Here is a 14492-nt window from a genome sequence, read left to right as displayed (position 1 = left end):
CAGTCAGGAATGAGAGACGAAGAGGAGGCACAGGAGGGAAGCTTGAAGGAGAGCTGGGTGTCATCAGCATAACACTGGAAGTTAGGAGATAAGGTGGAGATCAAATGGGCTAGGGGCAAGGTAGATGTTGAAAAGCCAAGGCAAGAGGATAGAGCCCAGAGGGTCACCACAGGTGGAGAGTGTGGGATGGTGGAGAGAGTGTTAAACCTGGGAAGGTCAGACTGAGAAGAAGGAGGTCAACCAGTCCAGAGCCAGATCTGTGATGCAAAGGGTATCACAGAGCAAATTCATCAGGGTGGCTTGATTGACCGTATCAAAGGCAGAGGAATGGTCAAGAAGGATGAGAACGGAAGGAGAGCTGGAATCAAGATTAGAGAGCAAGTCTTCACTGGTGTGCAGGAGAGCAGTTTCCATGACTCTGGCAGCTCTGAAGCCAGACTGTTGGTCAGTCAGTGTTGTGGATAAGCTGGGAGATGGCCAGGTAGTTTGCCAGAAAAGAAGGGTCAGCAGAAGGCTTTTTGAGGAGTGGGTGCACAAGGGAGTGCTTGAAGAGTGAGGAAAGGATCCAGTAGCAAAGGAGTGATTGCAGAAATCAGCCAAGGCTGGAGCAAGGGAGACAATGTTGTCCTTGATAGTTCTGGAGGAGCAGGGAGCACCTGTTTGACGAAGACCTTCATAGAGCACACTTGTCCTGAAACCTCATCAAGTGTTATGGGAGAAAAAGAAGAGAGTAGGAGGGGATTGCAGAGGGGTGCTAAGGGAGGCCTGAGAGCAGGCGAGGGAGAAGGGTGTGAAGTAGAGAAGAGTGAAGACAAGTTTTAGAAATTAAGTGAGAGGCCAGAGAATTGCAGGGGACCAGGGAAGGCAGAGGAGAAGTGGAGACTGCAGTAGGGTTGGTGAGTTCATTGTAGATTTTGAAAAATTCAGCCATTGTTAGTGGAGCATAGATGCGAGCTTGGAAAAAGGCCCTCTTCTTCGAGCAGATGGAGAGTCTGTATTGCCTCTGTAGAAGGCAGTAGGCCAGTTTGTCAGAGGATGTGCTTGAAGCCTGACACTTTCTCTCAGCTGCTCTTCACTTGCGTTTCAGAGTGGCCAGGTGGGAGTCATACGAGGAGTTACACTTGGAGGGGCATGTTTAATGTGGATCCTCATGACAGGGGCAAAGATGTCCAGAGTTTTGTAGATGGAGAGTTGCAGGTTGGTAAGGGGGATGTGTCAGAGTGAGAGTCAGTGGCAGGAGTAGGAGGGGGAGTGAAGGAGGCGGCAAAAGCGGCAACTGACACTCGCTTCATAGGTCGAATGATCGAGAAGGAGGCTGGCAGTGCGGGCGGGAGCTTAGCCGGTTGACACAGGTGGTCCAGGTGAGAAGACAGGAGAGCATGATCAGACCAGGAGAGAGGAATATTGAGAGGGTTAGAGATGGGGATGTCTGAAGAGATTAGAGCATCTAAGGTGTGTCAGGCTGAGAGCGCCGAGGCAAGAGGGAAGAATGGAGAGGGAAAGAGTCAAAGAGTTTGCAGAGGAGCCCTGAGGCCACATCAGGGGAGGCGAGGTGAATAATCACAGATAAGTGGGAGACCATGGATGTATTAGAGGCCTGCAATAGCCCACCAGAAGGATGGTAAGTGCATTCAGAATAGTAGTAAATTGAGAATATACTCGACAGGCTCACTAGTACAGCACAAGGTCTCAAACACAATCATGGAATAAATATCTTCTCTGTTCTTGCTGTATTAGAAAGAAACTGGTTAATTATGATCGAGTATGGCCCATAATATACACATATTTCAGCAATAACCCAAGTCTTCTTCACAATCCAGTCAACATGGCCTTCTTGGATGACAGAAAGCTTTGATCACTTATGTAGTGTAACAATTCTTAAATTATCGTCTTTTTTGTTCAGTGCGACCCTCGTGCAAAAGGTTACAAAATAAACACTGAGATGATTAATCAAAATATTTAAAATAATTCTGCATTTTTCAGGAGTCTTGGTAATAGCCTAGATCCCAGATTCACTTTCATGTTTAATTTTTTTCTTCCCTAAATACCAAGTGTTCAAGCAGCGATTACTACAGTGAACAGAGTCCATGGGACAATTGAATCATATGCATCCCACTTCCCAAAGTATGGGCTTATGAGTGTCACCTTCCTCCAGAAAACCCTGATATATATTTCCTCTTTCCATGCAGAAAAATATGCTGAGGACTCATGTGGATTGCTGAATGATCCTAAAGGACCCTTTGGAGCCTGTCACGGTGATGTCAATCCGAATCCATATTATAAGGTATGCTTTTGTCTTTCCGCTTTTCTTAAGAAAAAGATTGATCCGATCCTCAGGTTTGGACTCAATTAACACTAAAAAGCAACATTGGTGAAGAGCTAATTAGATGTCTGCCACTTGATAAGGAATTGAATTCACCCCTGCCACCCCCGCTGTGCTATTTAATTATGTCCACATGACACATGACTGTGTATGTCAAGTGTGTTCAATTGGTATAGTTAAAATGCACGTCAATTTATCATACCTTGTCCTTGTTAGATGCGGGAGGTAAGATCTTTGTAAGGGAGGTACTTGTTCATTTAAATAACGGGACACATGAGAGTCGGCAGATTAATCACTTGCAGGCACGATTTCAATCTGGAATAAGTACAGTGGATCAGTGTTTTGTCTACAGTTATTTGTCCGCAAATACATCACCTAAGGAAAATGTACCTATATATTATGCTTGTAGATCTGCAGACAGCTTTTGATAGCGTTCCACACTCTGTCCTGTGGAACAGCTTAAAATACCTTCTGAACCATTGTCTGCACTGTTAATATTATATGCAAACAATGAAACAACTGTTTAGGTGGAATTCTAACGTAGAAGTTTCACGGCAATTCATGATTCGAAAAAGTGTCCACCAAGCATGCGTATTAGCCTCAAAATTGTTTGCATATGTATTAATGGTGCAACAAACTGGACAATGTCAATTCCAGCAGATGCCCAATGATTGAGGGTGGGAAATACCTGATTCTATAGTTTGTAGATGATGCAGCGTTCAGTTCCCTGACTCCCATAGGACTGAGTAACCAGTTGAAGCTATTTGATAATTTATCCAAAACAATGGGCCTCATTACGAGAATGGAGGTAATGAAAAAAGGAAGGCGGAATGGTAATACCGGCATCGTTAACGGGTCTGGGGCATTACGACCCGACAACACGCCAATACCGCCACCGCCCGTACCATGCCCCCACATACCGGCATGTGCGCATACACACGCCCCTTCGTGGAGTAAATACGGGGTTGCCGGTTATAAGAGGACATCACAACCCACGCGGGCATGCAAATACCGACATCCCGAAGGCAGTAATTAGGGCCTCCACAATGTCGGCAATACAGGCATCGCGGACCACCCATAAACAGCAATCAGCAATCAAGCGAACTGCCACAGGTGCACTCAATCACCACAGGTGGAGTCAATGGAGCCTGGGCCAGTATAAAAGGAGTACACCCACACACCACACTCCTTCCTACACCAAAATGATACCACTAGCTGTTAAAATCATGTCACTGGAGGACATGCCTATACTGTTACAATTACAGCAACTACAACAACTACAGCACCAACAACAGGCAGCACAGAGGAGACGCAGGAGGAGAAGGAGGGTGAGACAGGCCCAGCAATTACCACCAGTGCAGCCAGTAGTACCTCATAGGCAGCCACCAATCTCTCGCATCAGACCCAGTCCATTCAATCTAACCCCTGACCAGATCCACACCCTGTACTGGTTGGACGGGACACTATCACTACCATAGTGGACATATAGACCGATAGACAATGACATCGCCAGCCTCACAGAAATACGCACTGCCATCCCCCCGCTACTGAAGGTGGTGTCTGTGCTCCACTTCCTGGCCACAGGCACCTACCAGCACACAGTGGGGCAGCTGCATGGCATTTCACAACCACTATTTTCACGCATGCTGCACCAAGTGCTGTATGCCCTCCTGAAGCACGCTAGCACCAACATATCCCTACCACGGACTGCCCAAGAGATAGCCGACACCAAAGTAGGCTTCCATGCACTGGCAGGCATGCCCAATTGTGTTGGTGCCCTGGACTGTACCCATGTAGAATTGGTAGTCCTGCATGCCGTAGAGGCGGTGTACCGCAATCGCAAGCAGTACACCGCCTCTACGGCATGCAGGACTTTCAATGCGCAGATGGTATGTGACTCCAGCAAGATTATCAGACATTGCTGCGCCCGATTTCCCGGATCAACACATGATGCCATGGTGCTGCGTAACTCCATGCTACCCTGTCACATGGAGCGACATGCTGGATGACGTGCCTGGCTGCTTGGTGAGTTGACTGACTGGCCCATGTCAGTGCATCGGGGTAGTGATGTGTTGGGATGCATACTCCACCTGGGTGGGAATGGGGGGGATGCATACTCCACCTGGGAGGGAATGGGGGGGATGCATACTCTACCTGGGTAGGAATGGGGGGGATGCATACTCCACCTTGGTGGGAATGGGGGGGGGTGCATACTCCACCTGGGTGGGAATGGGGGGGATGCATACTCCACCTGGGTGGGAATGGACGGTGAGTGGAGAATGCATGCAGAGCTAAACACTCCTGAACTGAACCTCCCAACCCCAACAGAACACATCACTGGCACACATTTGACCAATTACGTATATCAATGACAACATGTAAGACACACAACCTGGCCAACGTGGGTATGCCAAGCAATGCATTACTAAACATGATTGCAACTGTGCCAATGTGGCTAGTGTGACCATGCACAGTGTAGTATGCACAGCAAAAATGGGAGGCAAAACATCGTCCTACAACCACAGTACATCCGCATCAGCGTTCATGAATTCACCCTGCATCATCTGTACAACGCCATCCAGACTACCACACCATATTGCAGTATAGAATGCATCTAAACAATATTTGTGCATACATACAGGGACATGTGCAGGTCGCCAGCAAATAGCTGCGGCCATGACTGTGAATCCTGAAGGTGGCAACTCAGAGTGACTCACATAGACCTATCTGTATTCGCTTGCAGGTGATGGAGGATATCTCTGGAAGCCGTGGCTACTTACCCCTGTGCGGAACCCGCAGAACAGCCATGAAGAGGAGTACAATCGGGTACATACCCGTACCCATGTTGTGATTGAGCAGACCTTTGGCCTGTTGAAGGTGCGGTTCCGCTGCGTAAGCAGGTCTGGTGGAGCACTCCTTTATGTGCCTGAGAACCTGAGAAGGTGGCAAAGATCACCATGGCCTGTGTCATGCTGCACAACATGTGCGTCCGGAGAAATGTACCACTGCCACCTGGCATTGACATGCATGCACCGGGTGAGGATGATGAGGATGAAGACAAAGGAGACGCAGCACCCCTGCCAGTACGTGATGCACAGGATGGCCGTGCAGTACGCCAATCACTGATTGACGAATACTTCTGACCCACAAGGACGTTGATAGATATGTGTCAGTGACACATTGTACACTGTGTCCATGTGGACATGCACACAGGGAATGTGGGGAGTTGGGCACCATACACCGTCATTAATTAAATGGATACACACAAAATGAACAATGTCCAGCCATTGAATGTTTTTTAACACAACGGATGTATTGATATCAACTGAGGAAAATGCAACCCACCCTCAACCCCCTAGTGAAATCCCCAAAACCCCCAGTGAACTCCCAAAACCCTCCAATGAAGTCCCCCTAATACTCCCATTCACCGCCAACACCATCTGAGCCACTCCCATAGTTCTCCAGCACTATTTCCTGGACTTCTTGATGTCCGGGGGCAGCATTTCAGAGTGCCTCGCACTCTGTCTTGTTAGACGCGCAGGGCTGGAGGTGCAGAGGAAGTGTGGGCCGAGGAAGCCGTGGGGATTTGCACGGCTTGTGCGGGTTGTGGCTGCTGCATGTGCAGCAGGATGGAGGTGAGGACCTGCGTGATGGCCCCCAGACTGTCCCTCAGCAACAATGCAGAGGCATTGATGACGGCAGTGTTCGCCGCTATGGCGGCTGACGTGTCATGAGCACTACTCCCGAGGAGCCAGGACTGGCCCAGCGCCCCCGGAAGCAGACCCTTCTTCCACATCTCCGGACCCAGCAGACCCCTACAGGGGCCCTTTGGACCTTGTCCTGGCGCCTTTGGCGCCAGGCTCATAAAGGACTTCTGTCCCGGCGCCATAGGCGCTGGGCTCATATTGATAAACTGTGTAATAATGCTTGGGTGGACTTACCTGAGGCAGACCATGCTGCATACTTACCCAGAACAATCCAGTCTGGCTGAAGTCCCCAGCCATCAGGGCTGGGAGGAACTATTTCCTCTATTCAGGAACTCTTTTCTTACCTGGGTGGGGCCGGTGGAAGAACACACACCTGAAGCACTTGTCTGCTATTTAAACCACGCCCGATGGAATACACGTGCTTCGCGTTATTCTGCATCAGCAGCAGGACGCTCACCGAGTCGGCTCCTGCATCCTGGCTCCTGACACGCCCGCCAGCACCCGGAACACCTGCAAACAGACAAGAAAAGAGAAGGCGAGCATTAGAAATTACTTACCGGAATCCGGCCTCAGCAATCCTACCTCCGACGATCCTGCAAAGGAAAGGTACAAGATTAGCAGCGCTCTCAAACGCTCGCAGCCGCGCCGCCTTGCCTTACCCATCCGTGGCCTCGCCGAACTCCACCGCAGCCACGACGCCGGCAGCATCTCGGCACCTGAAAAACAGAAAAAGACAGTCATTAGAGGTGCCCGCTCTAAAGCGGCCACATTTCTTCCACTTACTTACGTGCCTCATCACGCGCGACAGCGGCTGTGTCGCCGGCAGCATCTCGGCACCTGTAAGCAGAAAAAGACAGTCATTAGAAGTAAGCAGTCGCTTTTCTTTCACTTACCTTCCTCCACCGCGGCTACCACACCAGCTACATCCCAGCACCTGCATAAGAGGAATACATGGTGAGCACTAACTAAGCACGGAGAACAAATACTCACCAAGAGACTTACCAGCTTTAGGTTTCTGGGCCCCGGCTCCTGTGGAGAAAAGACACTCATACTTACGGCTACCGCAGGAGAGACGAAAGGACACAGTGTCCGCAACTATTTCCCATCCAGTGACGTAACTGGATTCTACGCACCCCTGCACCTGAAGCAGGATGGAGAGCTCATCTTTACAATACCTAAGGTGAGAGCTCGCAGAAACCAAGTTGGGGGTCAAGAAGAGTGAGAAATGGGAGATTGGTGGGAACACATATCCACCCCAGCTGGTAATCAATCCCTTTTCTTCCACCTGCAGAAAACTTACTCTACAAGCCAGGCAATCCAAATTCGGAGGCCCCGTCCAGAGCATCTTCCGGGCCCTGCGCCTCACGATAGAATAAACGGTAGCAGTCCAGTTCGGGTCAGCGTCTCTGTGGGAATCAGGTGAGCGTTACAGAACGCAAAACCTACCAATAATCTCCTACCCAGGCGCTATGGAAACTTCTGATACAGATCAACTGGCCCAGCTACTGGGGGAATTAAGGGCTGAAGTTCATGCTACTCGCCAGGAGACAAACGCCCTCAGGAGAGAGTTAATAGTGTCAAAGGAACGAACTGACGACCTTGCCAGACAGTTATTACAGAGCCAAGCGGGGCAAACCCCTCTGCCCAATCCAGGGGGGAATTTTACCCCAGTTACTTCAACCAATCCCGTTCAAATCAACCTACCTGGAAATGTGCCACTGGCACCACCTGAACGTTTTGCTGGAGACCCTAAAAGATTTGCAGTGTTCATAAATCAATGCCGATTGCACTTTCTCTGCAGGCCCGCGGCCTTCCCGAATGACCAGACCAAGGTAGCATTTGTACTTTCGTATCTTAGCGGCAGTGCCGCCGATTGGTCAATTCCACTGGTTACTCAAGATGATCCAATCCTTCGGAATTTCCAAGCCTTCCAGACGAGTATGGAAAGACTTTTTGCAAGGCATTCCCAGGGGCAGGCCCTGGACAACGAACTCCTTTCCCTACGACAGGGCAACCAGGATCTCTAAGCCTACATTGCATCCTTCAATAGGTTAGTTGTGGAAACTGGATGGCCCGAGGAGAAAAGAATCACGCTATTTCACCGAGGTCTATGCGGCGAACTCAAAGACGTCCTGGCCCAGGTCGTAAATCCACCTCAGGACTGTTCGGATTATATTGATTTGGTGGTCCAATTAGATCACAGGCTTCAAAACAGGAAGGCGGATCGATCCAGGTTTGAAACCCGAATCTTCACTAAGACTCAGAGCAACTCCAAAAGTGTCGATGGCACCGAACCTATGCAGATTGGGGTTGTAAAGGGCCGCTTAACCCAGAAAGAGCGTGACAGAAGACGGCAAATGCAACTTGTCTCTATTGGGGGAACTCGGGACATTTCCTTCGAGACTGCCCTGTAAAACCACCTAAGAAGACCGTAGGAGCTTCCGACAAGAATTCCGAAAAGTCTGAGCCGGGAAACGACCTTGCCCGACAAGCGTAGAGGTCCGCTTGCCGAGCTTAAAAACCAGTTCTTTGACCTCGCACTTCATTATGCGAATTGGTCCTCGTAAATCCGAAGCAGCCAGAAAGATTGCATGCAATTAAGGCATACGTGGACAGTGGAGCTATAGGAAATTACGTGGACCGCGACTTGGCTTCCAGGATGAACCTACCTCTTTGCCCAAAAGCTGTTAAAGATGTCATCACCACTGTGGATGGGACTGAGATCGCCTCCGGGCCGGTAACCCATACCACTACTGAAGTGACATTACTAGGCCAAGACGGGCATCGGGAGGTAATAGTGTTCAACGTGATCAAGGCTCCGCAATTTCAAATAATTCTGGGAATCCCTTGATTGGAAAAACACAATCCTCAGATTGATTGGCGAGCAAAGACGATAACGTTCCCAGAGTGTGCACAAACCTGTTATCTACGATCAGACATTGGCCTAGCGTCAGTAACGGGCGACAGTTTGCAATTACCGCTAGAGTATCGAGAGTTTCAAGATGTTTTCCAAAAGGAACAGGCTAACACCTTACCGCCCCACAGTTCATACGATTGCCAGATAGATCTACTACCCGGTGCAACTCCTCCTTGCAGCAGGATCTACGCACTTACCGAGCCCGAGAACCTTCACCTGCGACAGTACCTGGACCAGTACTTGGCCAATGGTTTTATTCGTCCAATTAAGTCCCCTGCATCCTCGGCTCTGTTCTTCGTGCCAAAAAAAGAAGGTGACCTCAGAACCTTATAGACTACCGCGCTCTGAATCAGATAACGGTAAAAAACAGATACCCTTTACCTCTGATCCCGGAACTCCTTGACCAGGTGAAGGATGCTTACATATATACAAAACTAGACCTACGGGGGGCTTATCACTTGGTACGGATCAAGGAAGGCGATGAATGGAAGACGGCGTTTCGCACTAAATATGGGTTATTTGAGTACCAAGTGATGCCTTTCGGACTATGTAATGCACCGGCCGCCTTCCAATATTTTATGAATGATGTCCTCAGGGAGCTTATTGATGTCTGTGTTGTCGCCTACATAGATGACATTCTTGTTTACTCCTCTTCGGAAGCAGATCACCGAAATCATGTTAGAACAGTACTTGAAAAACTTCGCCAACACAAACTATTTGCCAAACTTGAAAAATGTGTTTTCCATGCCACTGAAGTCGAATTTCTGGGTATTATCCTGACACCCAAAGGCGTCCACATGGACTCGCGAAAGGTGGATGCTATTCTCAAATGGCCATCACCTACTTCTGTAAAAGGCGTTCAGAGCATGTTAGGCTTTGCCAATTTTTATCGCAGATTCATTCCGGAGTTTTCACGAGTGGTACAACCCATCATGGCTCTCTTAAGAAAGAATAAACGTTTTGAGTGGTCTGAAGAAGCTGAACAAGCCTTCCAAGAGCTAAAAGCCAAGTTCACTTCTGCGCCAATACTGAAGCACCCATACCCAGATCTCCCTTATATCGTCGAAACCGACGCATCCAGCTTAGCAATGGGAGCGGTCCTCTCACAAAGAGACCCAGAGACTAACCAATTACATTCCGTGGCGTTCTGGTCTCGAAAATTCTCGGCGCCTGAGGTTAACTACGCCATCACAGACAAGGAACTGTTAGCTATTAAATCCGCCTTTAAGGCCTGGCATCATTATCTCCTTGGGGCCAGACACACCATCACGGTGATCACCGATCATCGGAATTTACAGTATCTGAAAACCGCCAAGGCTCAATCCTCTCGACAGCTCCGCTGGGCCCTGTTCTTTGCCGAATTTGACTTTGTGATCACTTACCGCCCCGGTAGCAAAAATGGCATAGCAGATGCTCTTTCCCGGATTGGAATGGGAGACACCATTGTCAACCCAGAGCCTGTACCAATAATTCCTGAACAAAGGATCTTGGACCTGATTTCTTCACAATCCATCGAGGACATTGAGGCAAAAGTTAAACAATTTCTGAACCCAACAGACTTGCAGAACTGGCCACAAAAAGGAATGGATTTCACTTTAAACAATGACTTGCCTTATTTCCAAGGACGATTATTCCTACCACACGCCGATTTGCAAAGGCAAGTAATCTCCTGCTATCACGATTCATTGATACAGGGCCACCCTGGCATTGCCAAAACAGAAGAGAAAGTGAGAAGACAATTCTGGTGGCCTTCGTGGAGAAAAGACAAAGGAATTTGTGATGTCCTGTGGTGTGTGCGCTCAAAACAAGGGTCAAAAGAAAAGACCGGCTGGTCTTCTCCAACCATTAGACATTCCACCGTCTCCCTGGCACACCCTTTCTATGGATTTTATCACAGACTTACCCTCCTGCTCCGGGTACAACACTATTCTCGTTATTGTGGATTTGTTTTCCAAGATGGCCCACTTCATTCCGTTAAAAGGCTTACCCTCAGCTTCGGTACTAGCCAGAGAATTCCTTGAAAACATTGTCCGGTTACACGGATTCCCATCGGTACTAATCTCAGATAGAGGAACCCAGTTTATTTGGCATAGTTGCTGTCAATTGGCTCAAATCGATGTAAGACTCTCAACCAGCCATCACCCCCAGACCGATGGTCAAACTGAAAGAACTAACCAGACTCTCGAACAATATTTACGATGCATGCTACAACAGTCAGAGAGCAACTGGAAGGACATCCTTTGGATAGCTGAGTATGCATACAATAATTCCGTTCACTCTGGAACCGGGCAAAGCCCCTTCTACACTTTGTATGGAATTCATCCTCGAACTTCCAACCTCGATCCACCTCAAGATCTTGGAACACCCGCCGTGGATCAGTTACACACTGCTATTACCAAAGCCTTCAAAGAAGCTGCTGCACATTTACAACAAGCTAAAGAAAGGTACAAGAGAGGAGCAGATCAACACCGAAGCGAGGCCCCTCAATACCAGATTGGGGACCAGGTCTGGTTGTCCACCAAACACTTATCACTCAAAGGACCTCGCACTTTTAATCCCAAATATCTGGGGCCATATCCAGTTACCGCCATAATAAACCCAGTAGCCGTTAAACTAGGATTGCCAGCTCATATGCAAATACATCCTGTTTTTCACGTATCGCTTTTGAAACCCATGCAATCTGGAACCAGACTAACCAAACCTCCAGAACCAATTCAAGTGAATGGAGAACCTGAATTCGAGATTAAAAACATTTTGGACTCTAAGATCATCAGATCAAAGCTGTTCTACCTGATTCACTGGAAGGGTTACGGACCTCAAGAGAGTTCATGGGAACCCTTTGACCACGTCCATGCTCCTCGTCTAATCAAGAAATTTCACCAAACCTTTCCGGATAAACCAAAATCCCCGGGGAAGACAATTTTGGGAGGGGCCTTGAGGGGGGGTGCTGTCATGAGCACTACTCCCGAGGAGCCAGGACTGGCCCAGCGCCCCCGGAAGCAGACCCTTCTTCCACATCTCCGGACCCAGCAGACCCCTACAGGGGCCCTTTGGGGGCCCTTTGGACCGTGTCCTGGCGCCTTTGGTGCCAGGCTCATAAAGGACTTCAGTCCCGGCGCCATAGGCGCCGGGCTCATATTGATAAACTGTGTAATAATGCTTGGGTGGACTTACCTGAGGCAGACCATGCTGCATACTTACCCAGAACAATCCAGTCTGGCTGAAGTCCCCAGCCATCAGGGCTGGGAGGAACTATTTCCTCTATTCAGGAACTCTTTCTTACCTGGGTGGGGCCGGTGGAAGAACACACACCTGAAGCACTTCTCTGCTATTTAAACCACGCCCGATGGAATACACGTGCTTCGTGTTATTCTGCATCAGCAGCAGGACGCTCACCGAGTCGGCTCCTGCATCCTGGCTCCTGACACGCCCGCCAGCACCCGGAACACCTCCAAACAGACAAGAAAAGAGAAGGCGAGCATTAGAAATTACTTACCGGAATCCGGCCTCAGCAATCCTACCTCCGACGATCCTGCAAAGGAAAGGTACAAGATTAGCAGCGCTCTCAAACGCTCGCAGCCGCGCCGCCTTGCCTTACCCATCCGTGGCCTCGTCGAACTCCACCGCGGCCACGACGCCGGCAGCATCTCGGCACCTGAAAAACAGAAAAAGACAGTCATTAGAGGTGCCCGCTCTAAAGCGGCCACATTTCTTCCACTTACTTACGTGCCTCATCACGCGCGACAGCGGCTGCGTCGCCGGCAGCATCTCGGCACCTGTAAGCAGAAAAAGACAATCATTAGAAGTAAGCAGTCGCTTTTCTTTCACTTACCTTCTTCCACCGCGGCTACGACACCAGCTACATCCCAGCACCTGCATAAGAGGAATACATGGTGAGCACTAACTAAGCACGGAGAACAAATACTCACCAAGAGACTTACCAGCTTTAGGTTTCTGGGCCCCGGCTCCTGTGGAGAAAAGACACTCATACTTACGGCTACCGCAGGAGAGACGAAAGGACACAGTGTCCGCAACTATTTCCCATCCAGTGACGTAACTGGATTCTACGCACCCCTGCACCTGAAGCAGGATGGAGAGCTCATCTTTACAATACCTAAGGTGAGAGCTCGCAGAAACCAAGTTGGGGGTCAAGAAGAGTGAGAAACGGGAGATTGGTGGGAACACATATCCACCCCAGCTGGTAATCAATCCGTTTTCTTCCACCTGTAGAAAACTTACTCTACAAGCCAGGCAATCCAAATTCGGAGGCCCCGTCCAGAGCATCTTCCGGGCCCTGGCCTCACGATAGAAGAAACGGTAGCAGTCCAGTTCGGGTCAGCGTCTCTGTGGGAATCAGGTGAGCGTTACAGAACGCGAAGCCTACCAATAATCTCCTACCCAGGCGCTATGGAAACTTCTGATACAGATCAACTGGCCCAGCTACTGGGGGAATTTAAGGGCTGAAGTTCATGCTGCTCGCCAGGAGACGAACGCCCTCAGGAGAGAGTTAATAGTGTCAAAGGAACGAACTGACGACCTTGCCAGACAGTTATTACAGAGCCAAGCGGGGCAAACCCCTCTGCCCAATCCAGGGGGGAATTTTACCCCAGTTACTTCAACCAATCCCGTTCAAATCAACCTACCTGGAAATGTGCCATTGGCACCACCTGAACGTTTTGCTGGAGACCCTAAAAGATTTGCAGTGTTCATAAATCAATGCCGATTGCACTTTCTCTGCAGGCCCGCGGCCTTCCCGAATGACCAGACCAAGGTAGCATTTGTACTTTCGTATCTTAGCAGCAGTGCCGCCGATTGGTCAATTCCACTGGTTACTCAAGATGATCCAATCCTTCGGAATTTCCAAGCCTTCCAGACGAGTATGGAAAGACATTTTGCAAGGCATTCCCAGGGGCAGGCCCTGGACAATGAACTCCTTTCCCTACGACAGGGCAACCAGGATCTCTTAGCCTACATTGCATCCTTCAATAGGTTAGTTTTGGAAACTGGATGGCCCGAGGAGAAAAGAATCACGCTATTTCACCGAGGTCTACGCGGCGAACTCAAAGACGTCCTGGCCCAGGTCGTAAATCCACCTCAGGACTGTTCAGATTATATTGATTTGGTGGTCCAATTAGATCACAGGCTTCAAAACAGGAAGGCGGATCGATCTAGGTTTGAAACCCGAATCTTCACTAAGACTCAGAGCAACTCCAAAAGTGTCGATGGCACCGAACATATGCAGATTGGGGTTGTAAAGGGCCCCTTAACCCAGAAAGAGCGTGACAGAAGACGGCAAATGCAACTGTGTCTCTATTGTGGGAACTCGGGACATTTCCTTCGAGACTGCCCTGTAAAACCACCTAAGAAGACCGTAGGAGCTTCCGACAAGAATTCCGAAAAGTCTGAGCCGGGAAACGACCTTGCCCGACAAGCGTAGAGGTCTGCTTGCCGAGCTTAAAAACCAGTTCTTTGACCTCGCACTTCATTATGCCAATGGTCCTCGTAAATCCGAAGCAGCCAGAAAGATTGCATGCAATTAAGGCAT

The 14492-nt window shown here is 49.3% G+C and overlaps 1 protein-coding gene across 1 annotated transcript in view; it reads left to right on the top strand.

The window, feature by feature from the left end:
• LOC138505058 (mucin-2-like) overlaps nucleotides 1-14492 on the top strand; it is an 894965-nt gene that overhangs the window by 237223 nt on the left and 643250 nt on the right. Inside the window, exon 15 of the mRNA XM_069625383.1 lies at nucleotides 2190-2284. Coding sequence (XP_069481484.1) covers nucleotides 2190-2284 — 95 coding nt within the window. The remainder of the gene's footprint in view (nucleotides 1-2189; nucleotides 2285-14492) is intronic.

This window comes from Ambystoma mexicanum, chromosome 11 (genome assembly GCF_040938575.1).
Source record: "Ambystoma mexicanum isolate Mex_15411 chromosome 11, UKY_AmexF1_1, whole genome shotgun sequence".
NCBI classification, from domain to species: Eukaryota; Metazoa; Chordata; class Amphibia; order Caudata; family Ambystomatidae; genus Ambystoma; species Ambystoma mexicanum.
Note: the sequence above shows the minus strand (reverse complement) of the source record. Positions and strands in the feature narration are given on the sequence as shown.